The 22450-nt window shown below is 39.1% G+C and overlaps 2 protein-coding genes and 1 pseudogene across 4 annotated transcripts in view; all 3 read left to right on the forward strand.

Annotated features, from left to right (window-relative positions):
* Positions 1-9498, forward strand: part of LOC113066684 (inactive tyrosine-protein kinase PEAK1-like) — a 40484-nt pseudogene extending 30986 nt beyond the window's left edge.
* The window catches only part of LOC113066682 (uncharacterized), a 672150-nt gene that overhangs the window by 563098 nt on the left and 86602 nt on the right, over positions 1-22450 (forward strand). The window lies entirely within an intron of this gene.
* LOC113066694 (protein regulator of cytokinesis 1-like) lies at positions 10324-18944 on the forward strand. Of its 3 annotated transcripts, none has more exons than XM_026238663.1 (15): positions 10324-10478; positions 11027-11159; positions 11239-11361; positions 11467-11700; positions 12664-12834; positions 13311-13466; positions 13547-13694; positions 14751-14887; positions 15178-15273; positions 15353-15499; positions 15590-15703; positions 16087-16185; positions 16266-16424; positions 16507-16535; positions 18462-18944. In XM_026238663.1, exons 1-15 carry the CDS (start codon positions 10468-10470, stop codon positions 18508-18510), a joined length of 1806 nt encoding a protein of 601 aa, XP_026094448.1. In that variant the 5' UTR covers positions 10324-10467; the 3' UTR covers positions 18511-18944. The 3 variants fall into 3 exon arrangements, with proteins under 3 accessions (XP_026094448.1, XP_026094449.1, XP_026094446.1); XM_026238664.1 differs by having other exon boundaries at positions 16510-16535; XM_026238661.1 differs by lacking the exon at positions 16507-16535.

The following is a 22450-nucleotide window of genomic DNA, read 5'->3' on the forward strand; positions in this document are numbered from 1 at the left end:
ATAATGTGATCCCGCTTTTGGATGTCATGACAAATTGTCAGGTTGACGTAAATCATATTTATGTTATGGATGATGACTGATATGTTTTCAGTTATAATTTTTAAGTGAACACAATAAAGCTCCTAAAAGATCTCAATAAAGCTCCTAAAAGATAAAATGCTTCAGACATTAAAACGTTACAATGTATATAAAATATTAATTTTTGCAACCTGATATAAAGATATAATATACTGTTAAAACTGGAAAAGATACATCCAAAAATAATCTGCTTTCTAATATTGATTTTAAACTAATAATATTGGAAAATACCCTTCGAATAACGTCAAATAAGATTTCAAACAGTGTTTGTTAGCTAAACTATGTAATGTTTTTCCACCATGTGAGGTTTATTGAAATAGACGACAAATTGCATTAAAATGTTCCCAAGCGGGCAGTAGTCTCTGTGTGGAAATCAGGGGTTCAGTTTGTTGGCCACAGTTCTGAGAGACTGACAGATTATCAGACTTGGTCCTTCTATATTGAGCTGTATGGCATCACAGGATATGAGATAAAATACATTTTCAGCTGTCCCGAGAGAGTGAGGTTCTGATGGTTACACCCTTCCCTCTTTATAATGAATGATGCAGAGTTGACCTCCGATATCTAACCATATAGTGTTGTAACGGTGATGACTACGGCTGATGAACCTCTGAACTGACTAACAGCATGGGTCTCCAAGGGGTTAAAGTACTGGCTCTAATTCTGTCCCGCTGACTCTTTGATCGTTTTATAGACGTGACCTACAAAAATCCCTGTCCTGGGGAAAGGGCCTCAGAAGAAGCCCCAGTCTGAGATTATTGGGAGATTAAAGCAGATTAGTGAGGATTGTTAGATGAGGTTTCACACTATTAAATAATTCCTAACTTGTATCCCACGTCCCTGCGGATGGACCATGTGTGAATTGCTTTAACACTGTTCATCCTGCACTGAAACAATATGTAATGGAATTCTAATAATGCATAAGTTATGTTCTGGTCAATATTTAATGTGTTCCCCTGAACTGTTCCAGAGCCCTAATCCTCTCTGAAATTCCTCATCTCTCACTCTACAGGTCAGTCCAGGGCCAACATGATCCCTGTAAAACATCCCAGACATCCTAAAGCATCTGATGACACTTTAACCTCTGATCCTGAGGCCATCGAACCCACGACTAAATCCACCCCTCCACCCCTGCCTAAAAAGTCAGTCCCACGTGCCCAAACAGAGCCATCAGTTTTAGGTAGAGAACTCTCTGCCCCTCGACCCAAAGGAGAGGTCAAACCAGGCGGGACTAGTCTGAGTGTTGCCAATCCACTCTACGATCTCGAATCCACGTGGGATACTGCCAGTCAGAGCTCCTCGGTCAGCTCAGAGGCACGACATCCTGACGAATCTGGAGACTCCCTGGAGCGTCCCGTGGGTGGGCAGAGCCTGTCTTGCCTAACTAATAGCAGCTCCATGCTGGCATGCGACCGCCGAGGCTACCGAAGTACAGAGAGTCTGACAGCCCATGCACAAGGGGCTGGGAGACCCGCTAAATCCCAGAAACAAGTGCCATACAGAGGCATGGAGAGCTGGGAGGAAGTGGTCGGAAGGATCCGAGGCCTGCACACGGATACCCTTTGCAAGTTGGCAGCCAAATGTGAAGATCGATTTATGGCCGGACAAAAAGATCATCTACGCTTTGGTACAGACAGCTGGTCTCATTTCCGTCTGACTGCAGGAAAACCCTGCTGCGAGGCAGGAGATGCTGTGTACTACTCTGCATCTTTCGCTAAAGAGCCTCTGATAAACTACGCCGTTAAGGTGAAAGTTCAGTCTTACTCATATTTTACACACATTTAACTGTCTCCATAATGTTTTTGAACTCGCAATCATTGCTTCTTGCAAGAGCAGCAAGAGTGATTGCACTAACAGTTGATTCCAATAAAATCTGTTGGCAGCATGTTGCTTAGCGAATGGCTTGTTACTTAATCACAGACAGAGATTGTCTCATGCATTATGAAATTATCCACAAAGGCTACATTCGGTGCTTTCTTGCCCATACGGAGTTAGCTATCTTTCCAAGCTCTATTTATTATGCTGTCTTCAAGGCTTTTCAATAGTTCCTTTTATCGTTGCTCATATCAATTAGGATTAAACCCCTTATCAACCTTAAAGTAACCTTCTCACTATGAAGAGCAAGCACTACCCGGCCTTTTTGTTGGCAGCGTTCCTTTGGTACTTCAAAATGTTGCCTAGGTAGTCAGCTCAGACTTGCATGTATTTGCAGAGAATAACATTCTCTTTCTGTCTGATCTCAGATCTGTCGGGGTATGGTGAAGGAGAATCAGCAGCAGTTTTTTCACAGCCTAGCAGTTCGGCAGAGTATCGCTGTTCACTTCAACATCCAGCAGGACTGTGGGCACTTCCTGGCAGATGTTCCGGCCCGCCTGCTGCCCTGGGAGCAAGAGGAGGATGGAGAAGACAAGCAAGGCGGTACGGAAGGAAGAGAAGAGGGAAAAGGAAAGGAGGATGAGAGAGATGCGGCTGGTCTGGGCTGGAAGCTCTGTAGCCGTGTTGTGGTGATCACTCGAGAGGTGCCGTTCCAGACGGTGGCGGATTTCGTACGGGAGGGTGTGGAGAGGCATTTGCGAAACCCTGAGCTGTATGAACGGCAGGTGTGTCTGCTGCTGCTGCAGCTGTGTGCGGGACTAGAGCACATGAAACCCTACCACGTCACGCACTGTGACCTGCGGCTTGAGAACCTCCTCCTGGTGCACTGCAAGCCCGGGAACCCTTGGAACCTGGAGCTCACGGAACCGAACAACAACGCTGCATCTGGACCTTCCTCCGCGACGGCTTCCGCTTGCCCGGCCCGGCTCATCATCAGCAACTTCTCTCAGGCCAAACTCAAGAACGTGGTGCGGGAACCCGCTTCGCTCCGAGACCAGTCCCGTCTGGCACCTGAGCTCCTCACTGCCACTCAATACCGCAAGTGCGATGAATTCCAGACTGGCATACTGATCTATGAGATGCTGCATCGACCGAACCCATTCGAGGAAACTCCAGAGCTGAAGGAGAGGGAATACTGCAGCTCTGACTTGCCCCAGCTGCCCCTGCGGTCCCTGTACTCCAACGGCCTTCAACAGCTTGCCACGTTGCTTCTCAATCCCAACCCTTCCGAGCGCATCCAGATGGCGGACGCCCGAGCGTGTTTGCAGTGTCTGCTGTGGGGCCCCCGAGAGGATCTGTTCAATTCACTGAACCCCCCCTCCGGGACAGTCCAACGCCACACTGTCCTGCAGAACTGGCTGGACCTGAAGCGAACGCTTATGATGATCAAGTTCGCAGAGCGTTCTTTGGACACTGGCTGCAGTGTGAGTCTGGAGGACTGGTTGTGCTGTCAGTATCTGGCCTTCGCCTCCACCGAATCTCTCAGCAGAGTGATCCAGATCCTGCAGCAGCCACAGGGTGTGCTTATCTGATCGCAGCCGATCACACCAATGAAGCTGGGACGTCTAGACATATGCGCTGTACAGACGTTTGACTTTGTTCGTGAATGTACCATGCAGTGAGTCCGAACTAACTGTTTACAGGATGAAAAGTGACAAAGTGAAGTCATATTTAACTCCACAAATAATGGCACATTTATAGAGCTGCTTTTATAAACAATTGAAACTGCATGACGTATGTGTATGTGTGAGCGTGTTGTAGGTTTTCTGCTGGTGTGTTTAGTTCCGCTTTTTTCTGCTTTATGGACTCGTGTATATCAAGCAGGATACCACTGATCCAACATCAGCTGCATCATGATTTATGATTCCAGTAACTCATGAAACAATTTGATAACTTTTATATGTGACCCTGGAGCACAAAACCAGTCTCAAGTCGCTGGGGTACATTTTTAGCAATTCGTCCCCTTGGAATTATAAGGTTCTATCTGACATTTTTGTCAAAATTGAGTTATTCACATATTCTTATTCTGTGTCAACGTATTTACATTAGGTGAAAGATTTTTTAATGTTGTGTACATCATGGGACTTTTTATTTAAAAAACAATAAGGTTCTATCTACACAGTTGAATGGAACACAACAACTTTGAAGCTCAATATCTCAAAACTACTCGGAATGCAGATAGAACCTTATAATTCCAAGGGGACGAATTGCCAAAAAAGCATTGTATGGGTCAAAATTTTAGATTTTTTCTTTTATGCCAAAAATCATTAGGATATTAAGTAAAGATCATGTTCCATGAAGGTATTTTGTACATTTCCTACCGTTAATCTAGCAAAACTTAATTTTTGATTAGTAATTTAAAGGTGACTTTCAGATGACGTATAAATCTCAATTTTGAGAAATTGAACCTTATGACTGGTTTGGTGGTCCAGGGTCACATATAATCATCACATATTAGAGTTTGTGTAATGGGCATCAAATTAAGGGTTGTTAAGTGATTAAGTCACTGAAAGAATTAATTTTAGTCTAACATGTCTTACTTTATAAGTGTCTGTGTGTGTGTATAAATATATATATATATAGAGAGAGATTTATGGAAAGAGGCAAAACATCATCTTTCATCAGTCATTTCACTCAAAGGTTTATCAGATCCTGATATATCGTACAGATTAGCTCGAGAGTACAGATTGGATATTTTTCTACCACCACAAGAGCACTGTAAAGTTTACCAAAGACTAAACACTCTGAACCACAAAGAACAAAACATATTTTTACATTTTGCATCGTCGAAGAGAAGATTTTATTACTCTCCCTCTTATAGAAAGTGTCCTTATGTACCTAAAACAAATGCAGTTTGGTTCTTCAGCAGTACTTTGGTTCTTCAAAGTACACAGGCGCATTTCCAATCAGAGGAATTGGCACCAAACTCAGTCTAATCAAACTAGAGTCACTCCAGATTCTGATTATAGCGTTTACACTTGCAGTAAAGGCTCTGAACTGCTTTTGAGACATATCGGGATAAATATTACCCTGACCTGATGTATGTGCAATTATTAAAAAACATTTGTGACAGTATTTTAGACACATTTAATGCACTTGATATTCTAAGCATGCGATTATTCTTTATCTTCCTGTTCCTGTTTGGCACATAACTGATGAGAATGCAAGCTTTGGGATCAGACTCCCAGATATTTGACTGTGTATGTGAAGCATTAGTTTGGACCAGGGACGGTACATTCTTCAGCGTTTTGTCCTTGTTGTAGTGTTATTTTGAGGCATGAGTGTGTGTTTCAGGCAATGGCAATATAGAGATGGACTTCAGAGTGAAGTGTGAGGCACACACAAGCTGCATCCCGGCAGCTTGTGGATGGTAACATACCATCCACCTTTAGATATAATATTTTTTGACATACTATGATTTGCATACTTTATAGTATGGATAGTATGCAAACTGGGATGCAGATATTGTCATCCTTCCATTTGTATTGTTACTTCATTTACACATTCAGGTAAAAGAAAGGGATTGCAAAAAGGGATTTACTGATTGTTAGTGCTGAGAAAGGGTTCGTGTGAGGTCAGAGATTATCTGTCAATCACAAACTAGGGCGGGACCACTGGTTTGCTCACATCTTCCATTTCCGAAGCAGCAGCTACAGTTCTATCAATTCTATTAGAAAGAAACCGGAATATTGTGTTTGTGAGTGGAAAAATTGCGGTGCGTGTCACACTTAATGTTTGCGGGTCACACCATAGCAATATGTTGTATTGAATTGTATTTGTATATAATAATTTGAGTGAGGTTTAAATCCATTTTAGCATTACAGGCACGATTCTGTGTCGCAGAAAGAACTTGAGAGAGAGAGTGAAAGTGACAGCAGATGTCTGTAATCTGAAGATCGTGTGTTTTTACTCATCCACCATCAATTGATCAGTTTCTTTCACATCATTTCAACTGAAATCATGTATTTACTGTTATTTACTAAATGTTTATTGCCAGTGATGATTTCACAAAACTGCTTTTACCTACAACTGCATATCCCAAGGTGTTTAGCTCTACATTAATGAGTTAACTGCTCATAATAAAATTATGAATATGTTTTTAAAACGAGACTTGTTTGGGTGTTTTAAGGCACTGGAGACAACAAATAATCCTGGTGTTGTAGTTTTGGGCCTCTATGGGGCGCCATAAACCACACAAATCATCACTACTTATGCAATATGGTCTAACACTGTGTTATGTCTGATAGCGCCTGCTGTGCCATTTCCTGATGTCTCAGCCTTTTTCAGGTTCACAGCGAGTAAACAGACACTACACCTTCAAACTAATAGCAATAACGCACTGAGAAGGTTCATGCATCTGATTACATAGTATTGCACGGGCAGCATCACGGTTCATGGTATCTCTAGGAGTTTAAAACCTTTTATTATATAAAGCACCTTACACTCATGTGAGAAATGGAAAGGAACATTATTATGTGTGTGTTCGTTTCAACAGGATATGAAAGGATTATTGTGTGAGTCACTGTATAAGCCTGATAGTGCTTGTTTGTGTGTGTGTGTGTGTGTGTAAGCCTGTGTTGATTCACATGGGGACATTATCCTTCTTATTATGCACACGTGAAGCTGATTACTATACACTGTCACTGTGCATCCAAGGAACTGTACGCATATAATTCAGATAAGCGCAGATACACCACCAAAAACTACAGGTAAGAAACCTTAATGACCTGTCATCTATACTTATCTATAGAAAAATAGATTTAGTTATACTTAAATGCATGCAATATGCTTATGCACAGCAAAATGTTTAAATGTAATTGGAAATGTGGTCAAATTACATATGTAATTAATGTATAAATATCATGTAGTTATGTATTACGTATGTAATTTGATATATATATATATATATATATATTTATTATTATTATTTTTATTTATTTATTTTCTTCAATGAAGTGATTCATAATATTGTGATTTAAATTGCACATTTCATAAAATCAAGGCCTCTGAGATGCATTCGTTTAATAGGTTTAAAGCTTGGTAAATTCTGATTCCATAATAGTTCATCAAACATGTGTAAAAAAAACTAAAAGAAGAACACTTAGGATGTTTATGCCAGGGTTATTATTGTAAGCAAAACTATTAATAGGCTACACGTTTGTTAATTGAAATAATGCTGAAATAAAATTATAAATATCAAGTGAAAACTTCATCCAAATGAATATGAATTTAAGCAGAGAACGAAGTTTGAACAAAACCAAAAAAAAATGACAAAGGCACAAAACAAGATTAATAAAAATTTACGAAAACTCAAAATAAAAACTATAATAATATATAAATAATACTAAAATAACGTCATGTGACACCGATGTGGATGGAATGTGCCATCTACAGAGATATAAACAACAGAAATACATTTACACAGATATTATTGTGTGTACAGATATTAACTACAGAGCTAATTTACAGAAATAGTATTAACTTACTTAAATTGTCTGTGCATGTCTGCAGAATGTGCAGCCTGGATGAGGTTCCATTTAATGTTGCTCTGTTGGGTCAGAAAGAGCCGGTCACAGCTCCTGAACTTAAGATCCCAGACTGTGTTCAAACTCTGTGGGATACAAAGGTCAGAATAGAACCATAAACTCATCTAATATATATTATTATGAGTTTGCTCATATTCATCATATACCTTTGAAATTTTCATGTATATGTATTTTTATATACCAGTGTTCACATGTTGACCTGTTCTGCAGTATTCGTTCACTCTAGAGAAAAATATCATGGCTGCATGGGAAGAACAGGAAAGCCAAAAAAACGCTTCAGAGTGTGTGTCCCACTTGCCCACCGTACTGGCTGATGTTCAGCAACCCACAGTAGAGCCGCAGGGTGCACCTCAGAAGTGCAGAACTATGGGAACTGGGCCCACGCCCCCGCAGTTTAAGCCTCAGTGCTGCTGACTCGCGTAGGCTCCGCCCACTACGGGCAGTTCAGCTCCTCATCGCCGATATAGACTACGAGGGCTCATCTGAGGACGATGCTGTTTGTGGCAAAGAAAGACGGAAGAGTTCTGTTCCACAGTCCCTGCAGATTTCAATACATCACACCCAGCGAGGCTCCACCCCTCGCCCCGTCCCTTCCAGCACTCTCCACAAGCCCCGACCAAGCTCCGCCTCCTCTGTAAAAGACATATGTAAGCCTGTCCCCCCTGCCCTCAGCCAGACACTCCAGGGCAGCCCTCGCGGCTCCAGAGCCCCCCGCAGGAAGCCCAAAGTAACAAGAACCAGCGGGCGACGGAACTCACACACCCTTCTACAGCAGAGACCCTCGTCCGCAGGACCACTGCCCTCCCCCAGGACTCAGAAACACTCTTCAAATGTAACACACACACACTGTAGATCCATAGATCTTATTTACAGGTCTTATTTAGGATTATTGATAAGCTAACCCTGTGTTTAGGGTGTACGTCCGCGGACGTCCACAGGACTACAGGATGCTTCAGCAGATCTTCTGTGTGCTTTGAGTCAGGAAGAAAGGGATCTTCTTGAAACTGTTACACAACATGGATACACCCTGCACACTGCCATACTAGCACTGCAGAGGACAGGACCCAAGAGTCCAGATCAGGTTACACACACACTACATGCAAACACACATATAACTATACACATTCTCTCTCTCATTCTTTCTGGATCTTCTCCAGATTTTGAGTTACCTGATGTCATGTGACCGTCTGTGTCACCTGGGTTATGAGAAGACTCAGGTGGAAGAAGCTTTGGAGATGTTTCAGAACTGTGAGACCAAGGTGGGACGCCCTACCAATCATGAAACATTCCTCAATCAGCATTTAATGCTCCAAACACTCAACCAATCAGCATTAATTTCACACAAAAAAACACACTAAATGATCATTATGGCTCCAAGCACTAAACCAATTGGTATCCAGTGCATTAAACCCCCCTCAAATCAGTTTTTAGCACATCAAACACTCAACCGATCAGCATCCACCCCTCTCAAATCAGCACCATTTAATGGACAAAACATTCCTTAAATCAGCGTTTAGCAAGCCAGACACTTAACCAATCGGTATTCAGTACACAAAACTCCCCCAAATCAGCATTTGATGCTTCAAACACTCAACCAGTGCCCAAAATGTCCCTCAAATCAGCATTTAGCACTAAATGTCCCTCACAAAACACACGTATCTGCACAAAACAAACCATTCATTTAGAATTTAACACACATCCAATCAACATATAGCTCATGAAATACACTTACCTGATATATTGTAACTGTATTTATGTTCTTGTGTTTCTCTCAGGCTTCAGAGTTTCTGTTTCTGCTGGCTCAGTTCTGTGAGATGGGTTTCCAGCAGAGCACTATTAAAGAAGTTTTACTGGTGCATGAGAACCATAAAGAGAAAGCCCTGGAGGAGCTTATGACCCGCAGTGGCTAAGAACACACAAACACATCCTCAGCTGTGAACAAATGGATCCCAGCCTCCATGAGTGAAATGATCCTCAACTCCATGAATAAATGTATAAATGAATCCTCGGCTAAATGAGCATATGAATCAGTCTTCATCTCTATTAATGTATTAATGAATCTCTATCTTCAGCTCCATAAATGAATGCATAAATCTTTCAGAATGAAAGAATCGTTTGGAGCTTCAATACTTCAGTCTCTCATGGTTGTTGATTAATTTCATTGCATTCATTATTATATTGATTCTACATGATTAACGGTAGATCTGATTTCTTAATGACAGATGTTAATAGTTGATGACAGAATCGTAGATCAGAATTCATCATTAACGCTGATTAATCATCTAGTAAAGAAAAATAATAATAAAAATATTGTTGATTGTCAAACAGTAGCCTATCACCAATTATTAAACTCACCAACAGAAAAATAAATAAACCTCTGATCTGATTGCGATATTTCAGTCAGTCCGTTTCCCTGATGCTGTTTTTGTTTATTTCTTCTTTATTTTATTTATAATACATTTTTATCTATTATTTTTTTATTTAAATTAAAATATAAATATATATTTTTTTTTAATCTCAAATTATTAAACCAAAATAAACTCATCACATGCTACTGAAAAGTTTAAAAGGGTCTATTTGCCTTGATACATTTACATTTAAAAAAAATAATCAATCAATCACGATGTGATTACATTCTTTTCTGCTGAATAATGGTTCCGAACTAAACGTGACGACACATTCCATTGATCAGCCCAGCCAGTTAAACTGGTCAATCAGCTGGCTTGAGTTGTCAGCCAATCAGTGCGCTTGAATAGTACCTTTTATGTCTGTCAGCCTATCAGCGAGCAGGATGAAGATGCCGAGCTTGGTCTCGGCCAATCAGAGACCAGAGGCGTTTTAATGCGGCGTTTGAATTTTAAACCAAAGGTTTCAAAGCTAGCGTCTAGTAGCGATCGTAAAATAAAGTTCAAAAGTAGAATTTAAAGATTGTGTAAATCTCACCGGAGAAACGCGGCGGAAGGACAGGATGAGGAAGAGGTAAGAGAAAGTTTAGAAGTCTAAGGATTTGTTTATGTATAGATTAGTGTATGCATTGTGCTAGTGTGTTAGCTTCAGTTTTTCGATTCTAATGTTTTAGTAAAAATAGTTTTTATGTTAAAAATGGTCGATATTTTCGTGATTTGTTTATTTTTTAGGATGGATTTAGCATTAGCATGTAAGTTATGAAAATACTGCGATTTATAAACCCTCATCTTTAACAAGCCGTTTTCCAGAAATATTAATGCTAATCAATAATTATGCTATTAGTGGTATTATTATTCAACAATCCAGACAGCAATCAGTAATGCTGCACATTTATTGATCATTTAGTTATGACTTATGTTGTATTGATTCATTAAGAAGTATAATTGTCTATAATGCTGTTGATTTGATTATTAATACATAAGACAAATACTAAAAAAGGCTAGCTCATTTTACTATACTGTTTAATATACAACACTGTCTGATATCTGAGTCTTTAAATGACATCGAAGATAACAAAACTTGAGCATGTATTCATTAAATCTGAATGTGTGTCATTTCAGTGAGATCCACGCTGCAGAGTCTGTATCATGTCTGAACCAGGCTCTGAACGAGCTGAAGGACATCTGGGAGGAGATCGGGATCCCGGAGGACCAGAGGCTGCAGCGCACCGATGCCGTACACATGCACATCAAGGTCAGTTCAGGTCATCTGCTTTGCTCATTGACTGGAGAATAGAGACACCGGTTCAATGTGGAAATCTTTGCGATTACAGAACCTGCTGGACATGATGATCGCCGAGGAGGAGGGCTTGAAGAAGCGCTTGCTGAGCAGCATCGAAACATGCAGAAAAGAGCTGAGCAGCCTGTGTAATGAACTTCAGGTGGAGGACTGTCAGGTTAGTCACTAGATGATAACAGGATAGTAACAGCCTTTTCCCTCTCAACTTCTGAATGTTATGTAAAGCCGGCCAATCAGTTTGGAGATATTGTGTGCTTGGCAGGAGGAAGACGGTCTGACGATGCTGCAGTTGGAGAAGGATCTCCGTACACAGGTCAAGATGATGCTAAAAGAGAAAAGTGCTCGTCAAAGCGAGCTGAAATCTCTGATTCAGCAGGATCAAGATCTGTGTGACATCCTGTGTGATGACCTCTTCCCCATCCATCCCGAACGAGTGCCGTCACAACAGCAGCTGCAGAACTACAGACAACACATCAACGCCTGTAACCAGGAGAAGGTCAAACACACTCTAACACACTTGCACAGCTATCTGGCTTTCTGTCTTTAGGTTTTTTAGTATGTGAAATAGTATTGGCATGCCAATTTGAATATATTGGAAATGTATGTGGTTTTTAAATTTCCGATTATTCAATAATCAATTCAAATTAAATTCAGTTCATATATACATTACCAGTCAAAGTCTGGAATAATTGTTTATTTTAATGTTTGTAAAAGAGATCTCTTATGCTTACCAAGACTGCATTTATTTGGACAAAATCACAGTTAAAGCAACATGAAAATAGCTGTTTTTCTGCCACTCTATTGATTTAAGAAATCAGGATATATACCAGCTGTCAAAATTCTGGAACAGTTAAGATTTATTAATGTTTTTGAAAAGTCTCATGCTCAGCAAGGCTGCATTTATTTGATCAAAAATACGACAACACAGTAAAACACTGAAATGTAATAATTTAAAATTAGTTTTATATATATATATATATATATATTTAAGTAATTAATTTCTGTGATGCAATACTAAATGTTCAGCATCATTCCTCCAGTCTTCAGTGTCACATTCTCTTTCAGAAATCAGTGTAATATGCTGATGTTTTTTTTTTTTTTTCTCTCGATGTTGAAAACAGATGTGCTGCCTAATATTTTTGTTCTAACTGATACACCATGATTCAAAGTCAAAAAGAGAAAGGAATACTTTTATTCAGCAAGTGCCAGTAAAGACCTTTATGATGTTCCAAAAAGTTTCAAATAAATGCTGTTTATTAAGCTTTCAATTCATTTAAAGAATTATGGGGGGGGGGAAATGTCAGTTTACAGTAAAAACCACTTATTAAAATAACAGCACCAATAATTGAGCAGTATATCAGTATATTAGAATGATTTCTGAAGGATGAATAGAGTGCTAGTTTGCTTCTCTGCATATATCCAGATTGGTCACAGGAAGCATGCTTGTGTGTGTTCACAGGAGCGTCGTCATGCCGAGTTTGTGGAAATGAAGCGTCAGATCACAGTGTTGATGGAGGATTTGGAACAGCATCCGGACACCTCATTTGAGAAAGACGCCGTGTGTGAAGATGAAGACGCTTTCTGCCTTTCTGTGGAAAACCTCAGCTCACTCAAAGTGTTACTGCACCAGGTACACACACACTTCACACACTTCTTTTTAGCTGTTGGTTGTAACCAAAGTGCTGTCAACTAAAATGAGAAACAAAGCTGGAGAATCTTGGTCCAACTTAAACCATCAAATTAAAAATGATGAACCCTCTCACAGTATGATTTATTTACTTACATTTATTAAGCAAGGATGCATTTAATTAAAAGCAGCAAAGCCATTTATATTGTTCTAAAAAAATTATAAAATAAATGCAGTTTTTTGGAACTCCGTTCAATCCTGAAATTATGCATCATGATTTCCAAAAAATAATTTATAAAATTTTATACGAAGAATTTTTTCTTAATGTTAGATTGATTTCTGAAGGATCATGTGACATGATGCTGAAAAATCAGCTTTGCATCATGGTATCATTACATCAACGATCATTTTTGATGTTAGTGTTTTGTTTTTCAGCAGGTGAGATGTCACGGAGTAATGATGTGTGTGTTATATTTCAGCTGGAGAGCCGTAAAGCTGAAAGTGAAGCATTGTGTGTGTCCATCCGTGGTCGTATTGCGGAGCTGTGGGAGATGTTGCAGGTTCCTGAGGAAGAACGAGAGGGAGAGAGTCTCATGCAGAACACCCACACTAGCACAAAGAGCAGACTGAACGCAGTAAGTACACTCACCCGTCACTAATCTAGGTCACGTTGTTTCTGCTGGAGTTCTAAACCATCCCTCACACTCTCTCACAGCTGCAGGCAGAGCTTCAGCGACTGGAGGAGCTCAAAAATAAAAACATTGAGCATGTTATTCACACAATCCGATCGGAGATTGCCAAGTTTTGGGAGAAATGTTACTACAGCCCAGAGCAGAGACAAGCCTTCACTCCCTACCACAGTGGTATGCTAACAGCTAGTTTCTTGAGTAAATCCCAATTTGCATACTTCAGAGTAGAGAACACTTGACTTTAGAATGTAGTTTTGAAGGTATTATTTAAGGAACATTTAACCAAAAAATGAACTCACCCTACGACCATCCAAGATGGAGATAGTTTTGGAGAAATTTAGCATTACATCGCTTGCTTCTCAATGGATCCTCTACAGTTGAATGGGTGCCGTCAGAATGAGAGTCCAAACAGCTGGTAAAACTTCACCGTAATCCACAGCACTCCAGTCCATCAGTTCACATCTTGTGAAGTGAAAAGCTGCGTGTTTGTAGGAAACAAATTCATCAAGGCATTTTAACTTGAAACTGGCGCTTATGGCCAAAATATGAGTCCATAATGCATAATACGCTTCCTCCAGTGGAAAAAGTCCATCCCTTGTTGTCATCTGACGTCAAATACTCTGAAATGTATATATATTTTTGGAGGTATTTTGAACACGTTCACATGAATACTAAGCATGATTCTGCTTTAGACGAGATGACTTTTTCACTGGAGAAAGCACTGGAGATTATAAAGGACTTGTATTTTTACCAGAACCAACGGTTTGAAGTTAAAATGTCTTAATGGATTTGTTTGTTACAAAGAGATTTTAACTTCACAAGACAGTAATTGATGGACTGGAGTCTTGTGGATTGTTTGATGTTTTTATCAGCTGTTTGGACTCTCATTCTGACGGCACCCATTCACTGCAGAGGATCCATTGGTGAGACCGTGATGTAATGCTGCATTTCTCCAAGAAACTGACTCCTCTACCTCTTGGATGAATTAAGCAATTTTCCATATTGCATTATATTTATGGTTTGTGGATAATATCAGCCCAAAAAACATGGATGCATACTTCAAAAAAACAGAAATACAATGCAGTTTATGCACGTAGACAATGAGATCTAATCTTATTCTAGCATATTGATCAAATTTGTACTAGTTTAATGCAACTTGGAATTAAGCAATGATTAATAGTGTTTAAAATGTCTTTGCTGGGATTTGATGTAGTTGTTTTGTGCTGTTAGATGATCTGGATGAGGAGGTGTTGCGTGAACACGAGCTGGAGTTGGAACGAATGAAGCAGGATTATGCCGAGCACAGAGAGCTGTATGACGCCGTTTTCACCTGGAGCAGCAATTGGACTCTCTATCAGGAACTGGAGGTGATGAATCCATCATAAGAGACACTAAAAGTGGGACTTGAGGCACACTCATACACCTAAACTTTAGTCCAAGTCAGCAAAACTACAAGCACATTACTTGCTTTAAACTCTATCTAAAATATCATTTTTAGAAATGTTAAAATAGCTGAGAATGGATGCGTGATGTTTTGCATGTTCTGAGAAATGGAGCCATTGTTTCAAAACCTGTGTGTAAACACTTTTTTTTTTTTTTTTTACTGCAAAGATGTTTGTGAAATTCACTTTAATCATGGTTGGTCCTCTTTCTCCAGAAAAAAGCCACAGACCCATCTCGCTTCAACAACAGAGGAGGAAACCTGCTGAAGGAGGAGAAACAGAGAGTCGACCTGCAGAAGAGTTTGCCGAAGGTTGGAGCCGCTCTTTAAGTAAACTCTGAAGTTTGTTTGACTGGAATGGCTTGTAAGCTCATGTTCTCTGATTGGGCAGCTGGAGAAGAGTCTGAAGGCTCAGATTGACCAATGGGAAGCGATTCATTGTAAAGAGTTTCGTGTGAACGGGCAGCCATTCCTGCAGTATGTAGAAGACCAGTGGAACCGACACCATATGGAGAAAGAGAGAGAAAAACAGGAACGGGTATGAACACCTTCTTTTCTTGAAATTACTACTTCGGACGTAAATTTTAATTTGAGAATTAGTTTCTGACTTGAGGTTTGTGCTGTGCAGCAAATGAAGAAAATGAAGCAGACGGAGGAAGATCTGCTGTACGGCACCATCATCAGAACTCCAACCAAGAGAAGACACGCTGCCGGGACCCCCACACCTGGGAAAACACGCAAGGTACCCTCGACCAGTACGACTTTACCAATGCCCTGATGACAGTGTCAATAGCATCAATATAAAATAATGTAATATATTGTAGTATAATTTTATAATCATAGCAGATGTACACTACACTAATGTCTGGTTTCACAGACAGGGTTTAGGTTAAGCCAGAATTAGGTATCTTTTATAAGCATGCCTTGGAAAATAACATTACTCGTGTGCATCTTGAGACAAAACAACGGCCCTGACATATTTTAAGATCAGTCAGTGCAAGTTTCTCTCAGTTTAGTCTTTTCTGTTAAACTGCGAATAAATGTACCCCCAAAAAAAGTTATTACACAAACCTACAGTATATTAAACAAAACTGTATATAATTAAATGTATTTATTTCTTTTTAGCTGACCTCCTCCTCTAGCTTGTATAGCTCCACCCCAAACACAACTCTCCGTTCCATATGCTCCTCCCCTTCTTTTAGACCGCCCCTTTCCTCCAGCAAGGTGAGTTATGCTGTTTGAACCTGTTATTATATATTAATTTGTATTCTTATCATTGAAACTGTAAACGGCTTGGCCACTAGTTGAATGCACGGACGCCTGCCCATGGCCGAACCCCTCGCGGTTTGGAGAGGAACAAGGAGAATATTCCCCATCTGAGTGGAGCTCTGCGCACCATGGCCAGCAGCCCTCAGAGAAATTACTCCATTACTTCTGTGGCCTCCTCCTACTCGGAGTTTGCGGTACGTTCATTATCCTGCAGTTAGCAGTCTAGACTCCCAGGCAGCAGATGTAATCAAGTGATAATTCTGCCTTCTGTTATAGAAGGACTCTGAATCCACTGCAGCGTCCAGGTCTGTAAATCGAAAAGCGTTCACTGTCCCTCACACTAACACACACTCTTCTCGTCTAACTCGACTAACGGAGGAGGGTCTGTGTTTTTGTGCGCGCGCGATTTCAGCTTCTAACAGTGAAATTAGCATTTGGAGCTCAAAACACAACTAAAATACAATGTGCTGTCCACAGATTTGAATTATTTATCTGCTGTAAACAAACTCTCACTGATATTCCTTCGACCATTTACAGTGGGGCTCGAAAGTTTGGGCACCCCTTGCAGAATCTGTGGAAATATTAACAATTTTCAAAAAATAACTCAAACACAACTATTAAAAAAGGTTCAAACATTCACCAATGCTCCAGAAGGAAACAAGATGCATTGAGAGCTGGGAGGTGAAAACTTTTGGAATTTGAAGATCAAGGTAAATTTTACGTACTTAGTTGTGTTTGAGTTTTTTTTTTTTTTTATTATTATTCACATTTTCACAGATTCTGCAAGGGGTGCTCAAACTTTCGAGCCCCCCTGTAAGCTTTCTAGAAAAGATTAGCCTTGCATAGGAGCTTTATTTCATGCTAAAATGAAAACTCTCCCTTGAGTTATTCCAAACGTAACACCTGCTGGTAGCCATTAAAGGGGGGGTGAAATGCTCGTTTTCACTCAATATCCTGTTAATTTTGAGTACATATAGAGTAGTACTGCATCCTTCATAACTCCAAAAAGTCTTTAGTTTTATTATATTCATAAGAGAAAGATAGTCTGTACCGATTTTTCCCGGAAAAACGAGCGCCTGGAGGCGTGACGTGTGGGCGGAGCTAAAGAATCACGAGCGCGAGTAGGCTTTTGCGTTGAGAGCGTTTGGAAGCTGCGACATTACCGTGAGGAAAAAAACATCCAAAACAAACCATGGCTAACAGTCAGATTCAGCGTATATTTATGATCCAGAATCAGATCCAGAGGCTGAAATTTAACAAGAGCAGCATCCGCAACGACGTCTCTTTGTGGTATGTACTGAAACTGTCTATATTAGCTTAGCAGTTTTGGAAAATGACTAAGTTCCACTTTATGTCGTCTTTTTTTTTTTTTTTTTTTTTTTTTTAAGCTGTACATGTGGAAAGTGCAGTTTGATGACAACACATGTTGTTTACTTGATGTGCTTACGCGCTGATAGCTAAGTTAACAACACAGAGATATTTGAAGCAGTTTTACTCACCGCATGCGGTTCCAACACACGATCGTGACCCTTTTTCGTTGGGATTGCATTATCCTTGAGAAATAAACGATACGCAAATCTGGCGTCAAACTGGGCCTTGTTTGTAAAACAAGCATCTTCGAAATGCAGGGAACAAACACAAACACTTGCACAACTCCGTTGATGCTCTGTAAAAATAAACTCCATCCACTGGTCCCTTAATGCTGTTTCTCTTTTGGTATTCAGTGCAGGGTTGTCTTGCCCTGGCAACCAAAAACACACTCCTTTTGTGACTTTTCGCGACGCTCTGATCAGTGAATGTCTCTGCTCTCAGTGCTCTGCTATACGGGAGCGCGCTCTCTTCCGGCAGACGTGCTTCAGGACCCATATAAGGAAATTCCGCTCCATCTAACGTCACACAGAGCCATACTCGAAAAAAACTTTCCGAAACTTGTGACAAACCGGAAGAGGTATTTTTGTAACAAAAATACTCCTTCAAACGTACAACTTAATTTTTGAAACTTTGTCCATGTTTAGCATGGGAATCCAACTCTTTAACAGTGTAAAAAACTCAGTATGCATGAAATGGCATTTCACCCCCCCTTTAACTTCCAAAGCCACTGTTTGATTGTCAACATGTATTGTTCATTTTAGGGTGAACTGTCCCTTTAAGATGGGTGAAAGATGCATAAACATGAAGGGGTGTGGTCTGTCTAATGGTAAACTGACTTCATATTTGTGTGTTGACTACAGCGGGAGCTCTCAAACGCTTCTAAATCCAACATCAAGGCTGGAGTTCTGAACTCTACCATCACACGATGGACTGATGGGCATCAATGAAGACAAAAAAAACTTTTATGGAGACCGTGAATGTAAATCGTTTTGACTTGAAGAATTGTAAATATTTTAGTTTTGCTTTTTACAATTTTTTTTTTTTTTTTTCCTTATTCAATTTTCCTTTTAAGAGTTTTAAACAAGTGTTTCTGTCTTTGAGCTTGACTTCACCTGCAGTTTTTATGAAACTAACACTGATCTTAGGCCTCTGAGATGGGTTTTTATCTTTTATACTCTAAAATCACGATGGCATTTAGATTAATTTCAGTTTTTTTTTTTCTCTCTAATTGCACAGCACACTAAGTTTATTTAGTTAGCATCTCTCCTCTGAAATTGCTGCTACTGTTGTGGTTGGCATCTTGTAAATAAATGTTTGTTTTCATGGGGACATTTTATACTTTTTGAAGTGTTGTGTGTGTTTGTTTTTTTTGTTTTTTGATTTTTTAGGATGGATGAGAATGAACACTGGATGAATTACTAAATGTATTTAATGTTATTTCAGGCACACCTGCCAAAAGGTTTGCTTGAACAATAATCTTAAACAGATGTTGAGCTGAAGATACACAACAAAAATTAAAATAGGAATTTTTGACCCATAGTATCTGACCAATCCAAGACATCTAGGAGTTGAGTTTCTATATAAAATAAACATTATTATTATTAACTTATAAAACGCTTATGCTACCACTTTATTTAAAAAAAAAAAAAAAAAGTGAAATGTTTTCAGTTATGTACACTTATGGGTTTGAGATGCTCCGGCACTATGATACTATTTTTTATTTTTTTTATTTATTTTTTTTGGGGGGGGGGGGGGGGGGGGACAAGTACCATTATTTGAAGAAGGCATCTATCTATCGATTATTCTATCTGTGGTTCTAACATTTTTGCCAACAAAATAATACCATATAAAATTAATGTTAAGTTAAGAGTACTAAAACAATGTTTTCAGGACTAATATTTCTTTGATTATATAAATATTAAGTTCATTTAAGATATTTAACTGCAATATTTGTTAGAACAGTGTTTTTGGGATTTGGCCTGTTCTGCTGTTTAAATCTAATAGGTAACGCTGTGACAATTTACCCAATTTAGTGACGCCATTGGGGCAAGTTGTCACAAAAAGCACAAAGCTTTTGTCAAACTTTTGTTCAATAAATTGTATTTAATGGGTAATAACTGTGGAAATGTTCAATAGCATGTTGTAGCCACGACTTCGTGTGCCTAAATCAGCCCTGAGAAATATTTAGTGTGACAACTAGCCTCTACTCCCTTATTCTCGTGTGTGTGTGTGTGTGTGTGTGTGTTGGTGCTGAAGTTGCAATGCAGGTGTGGGACTCCTATACTCAGATCTTCATCAAACGCAGAGGAAAACACAGACTCTTTAGATAGGATCTAAACCCGCGCGCGCGTCAGAAGCGATCGGTTCCTGCGCGAGCATCTGACGCTGTAATGCACGTTAGTTGATGGATGAAAGAGTACGCGTGCACGAGAGGGAGAAACCGACACTGCTGAAGAAGGTAAGAGCATACGCAAGTAAGCCCTCATACTTCACGTGCATGCTGCAAGTGTATGCACATGACTATATATATATATATATATATATATATATATATATATATATATATATATATATATATGCTGATTCTCTCATACAGTCATTTATTTCCTTTTTAGTATATTTCAGGCACATGCGCTTCAGAATTATTGTCATGCGTTTTCTGGCTGTTGGTTTTGGTTCGATGTGGAACTGAAAGTTCAGGCCCGTTCAGGTGCTGATGCAGTGCGCGTGCCCGCTGCTCGGGTGGTTGTCATAGTGATCGTGATGCTCTCTTTCTCCAGGCAGCTTCTGACTTCGCTTGTGTTTCAGTGAAAGTGTTATTCTGGAGATTAAAAGCACTCTTGATTTATTAGCGTTCGCTCTCTTCAGTCCTACCTGAGAGTAGCTGACAGTGCAGACTGGAGCCTCTCCATCCGCTTCTGATCACCGACACTATATCATCTGCTCTGAATGCAGCGCTGTCTGCTGAAAACAATCATGTCTGAATGATTAGCGCGTGTTTCGCGGTCACGCGCACGCATGCTCGCTCGCTCGGTTTGGAGTTCAAGGGATTGATTCCAGCGCTTGTTGGTGGAGAGTGGCTTTAGAAGAAAATCCATTATTATTATAAGGCATTGTTTTTACAATCAGATTAAAAGCTTTTTCCAGTGTATCAACTTTGAGTTTAGGCTTTCATGCAAGATACAGATCTTTAAAGGGATATTTTACCAAAAATACAATTGCCATTATTTTATGTGAATTTATTTTCTTCCATAGTATACACAAAATAAGAATCAATGCAAAACGTTCTCTCTTTTTTCATTAATAAGTGAATTGTTTAAACTGAAATGAAATGGTTATTTGTCTTTGGTTTTCACTAGTAATTATTATTTACCTATTAATTCTGTTTATTATATACTTATTAAAAAAAATGTAATTAGGCTCAAAATCAGGCTATATATATATATATATATATATATATATATATATATATATATATATAAATTATATTAATAAATAGCGTTAAAAATATAAATATAGTGTAAATAATATTAGTCATATTTAATAATAGTATTAAACGATAATATATAAATATATTGGTGCTTTTTAATAATTGAAGGCTGAAAATGAATGACAATGAAGACTGAAAAAAACTCTATAATAGTATATAAACATTAAAATAACTGCTCGAGGGTGAGTAAATAATGACAGAACTTGATATTTTTGGGAAAAAAATACACTTAACAAATGAACTAAATCTTAAACAAAAAATTTTATGATAACTGAAAATATTAAAAATCTAATAAATTAAACTTACAATATTAAAATAATGAGTACTAAAATAACTGCCCGAGGGTGAGTAAATAATGACAGAACTTTCATTTTTTGCTGAACAATACTGCTAGACCTAAATGTCTGCTGGACAACCACTTCAATCTTATTTCACTAATGGCATCATAAATGGTAAGAGAATCCATCACTGCTTTTATACATGACTTTAAAGGAAACGAACCAAAACGAACTGAAGAAAGCAAGTTTGGATTTCTGCTCCGTGATTCATTGTTTATCAGTAAGATGGTTTACAGCTCACAAGTCATTGTGCCATTTGGGGCATTATTTTGGGATATTGGCGTCCAGACAGAATCACTGATCCAAGTGTGTGTGTGTGTGTGTGTCCATCTGTGATCCTGTAGTCATTACAGACGATACACAGAGCTGCTGCTGATATTCCTGACAGCGCCTTCAACACCTATTCATTTGACCGCAGACATGTGAAACCCATAATGCCCTGAACCCTGCGAGTGCATCTGTGAGTGCACCTCCGAAGCTTTAATTGCCCTGTTGTCATAAGCTACAGAAATCTCTGCTCCCGCTGTTTCCGTCAGCTGATTACCCACAAGTCTCGGCGTGACTCACAGCATAAACACCTCTCCCTCTCTTTAGACCTAACTACATTTTTTTCTGTCTCAAGTGTCTTTTCTCAGATTTTAAAAATCAGATTATGATTTATAACAGTTTACCATAGTAATCATAGATTCTGCCAAAAATACCCACTGCAGTTCACTTCCTATAATAAAATATAAATAAAAAAATATTCTACAGTGTCCTCACTATATGAAATCTGTCTTCTCTAATACTTCTAGGGTGTTGCTAGGGTACCTGGGGTGGTATATATATATATATATATATATATATATATATATATATATATATATATATATATATGGTTAGATTATTTAATGCCAGATTTGTATTTTCTATATGTATCAATAAGAAGTCCAGTTCTTGCCGGATCAATTTGTTCAGTATGAAGCTGTTAAAAAAATGGGTTCACTTGATGAAGCTGGTTTTCCGTTTCTCAGGCTGTGGA

Source organism: Carassius auratus, chromosome 50, assembly GCF_003368295.1.
Source record: "Carassius auratus strain Wakin chromosome 50, ASM336829v1, whole genome shotgun sequence".
NCBI classification, from domain to species: Eukaryota; Metazoa; Chordata; class Actinopteri; order Cypriniformes; family Cyprinidae; genus Carassius; species Carassius auratus.

Bases quoted from the DNA above. Each gene is read 5' to 3' on its own strand.
- LOC113066694 (XM_026238661.1), top strand. The intron at 11,701-12,663 runs GTCAAACACACT...GTGTGTTCACAG, and splicing joins ACGCCTGTAACCAGGAGAAG to GAGCGTCGTCATGCCGAGTT. The intron at 15,274-15,352 runs GTTGGAGCCGCT...CTGATTGGGCAG, and splicing joins TGCAGAAGAGTTTGCCGAAG to CTGGAGAAGAGTCTGAAGGC.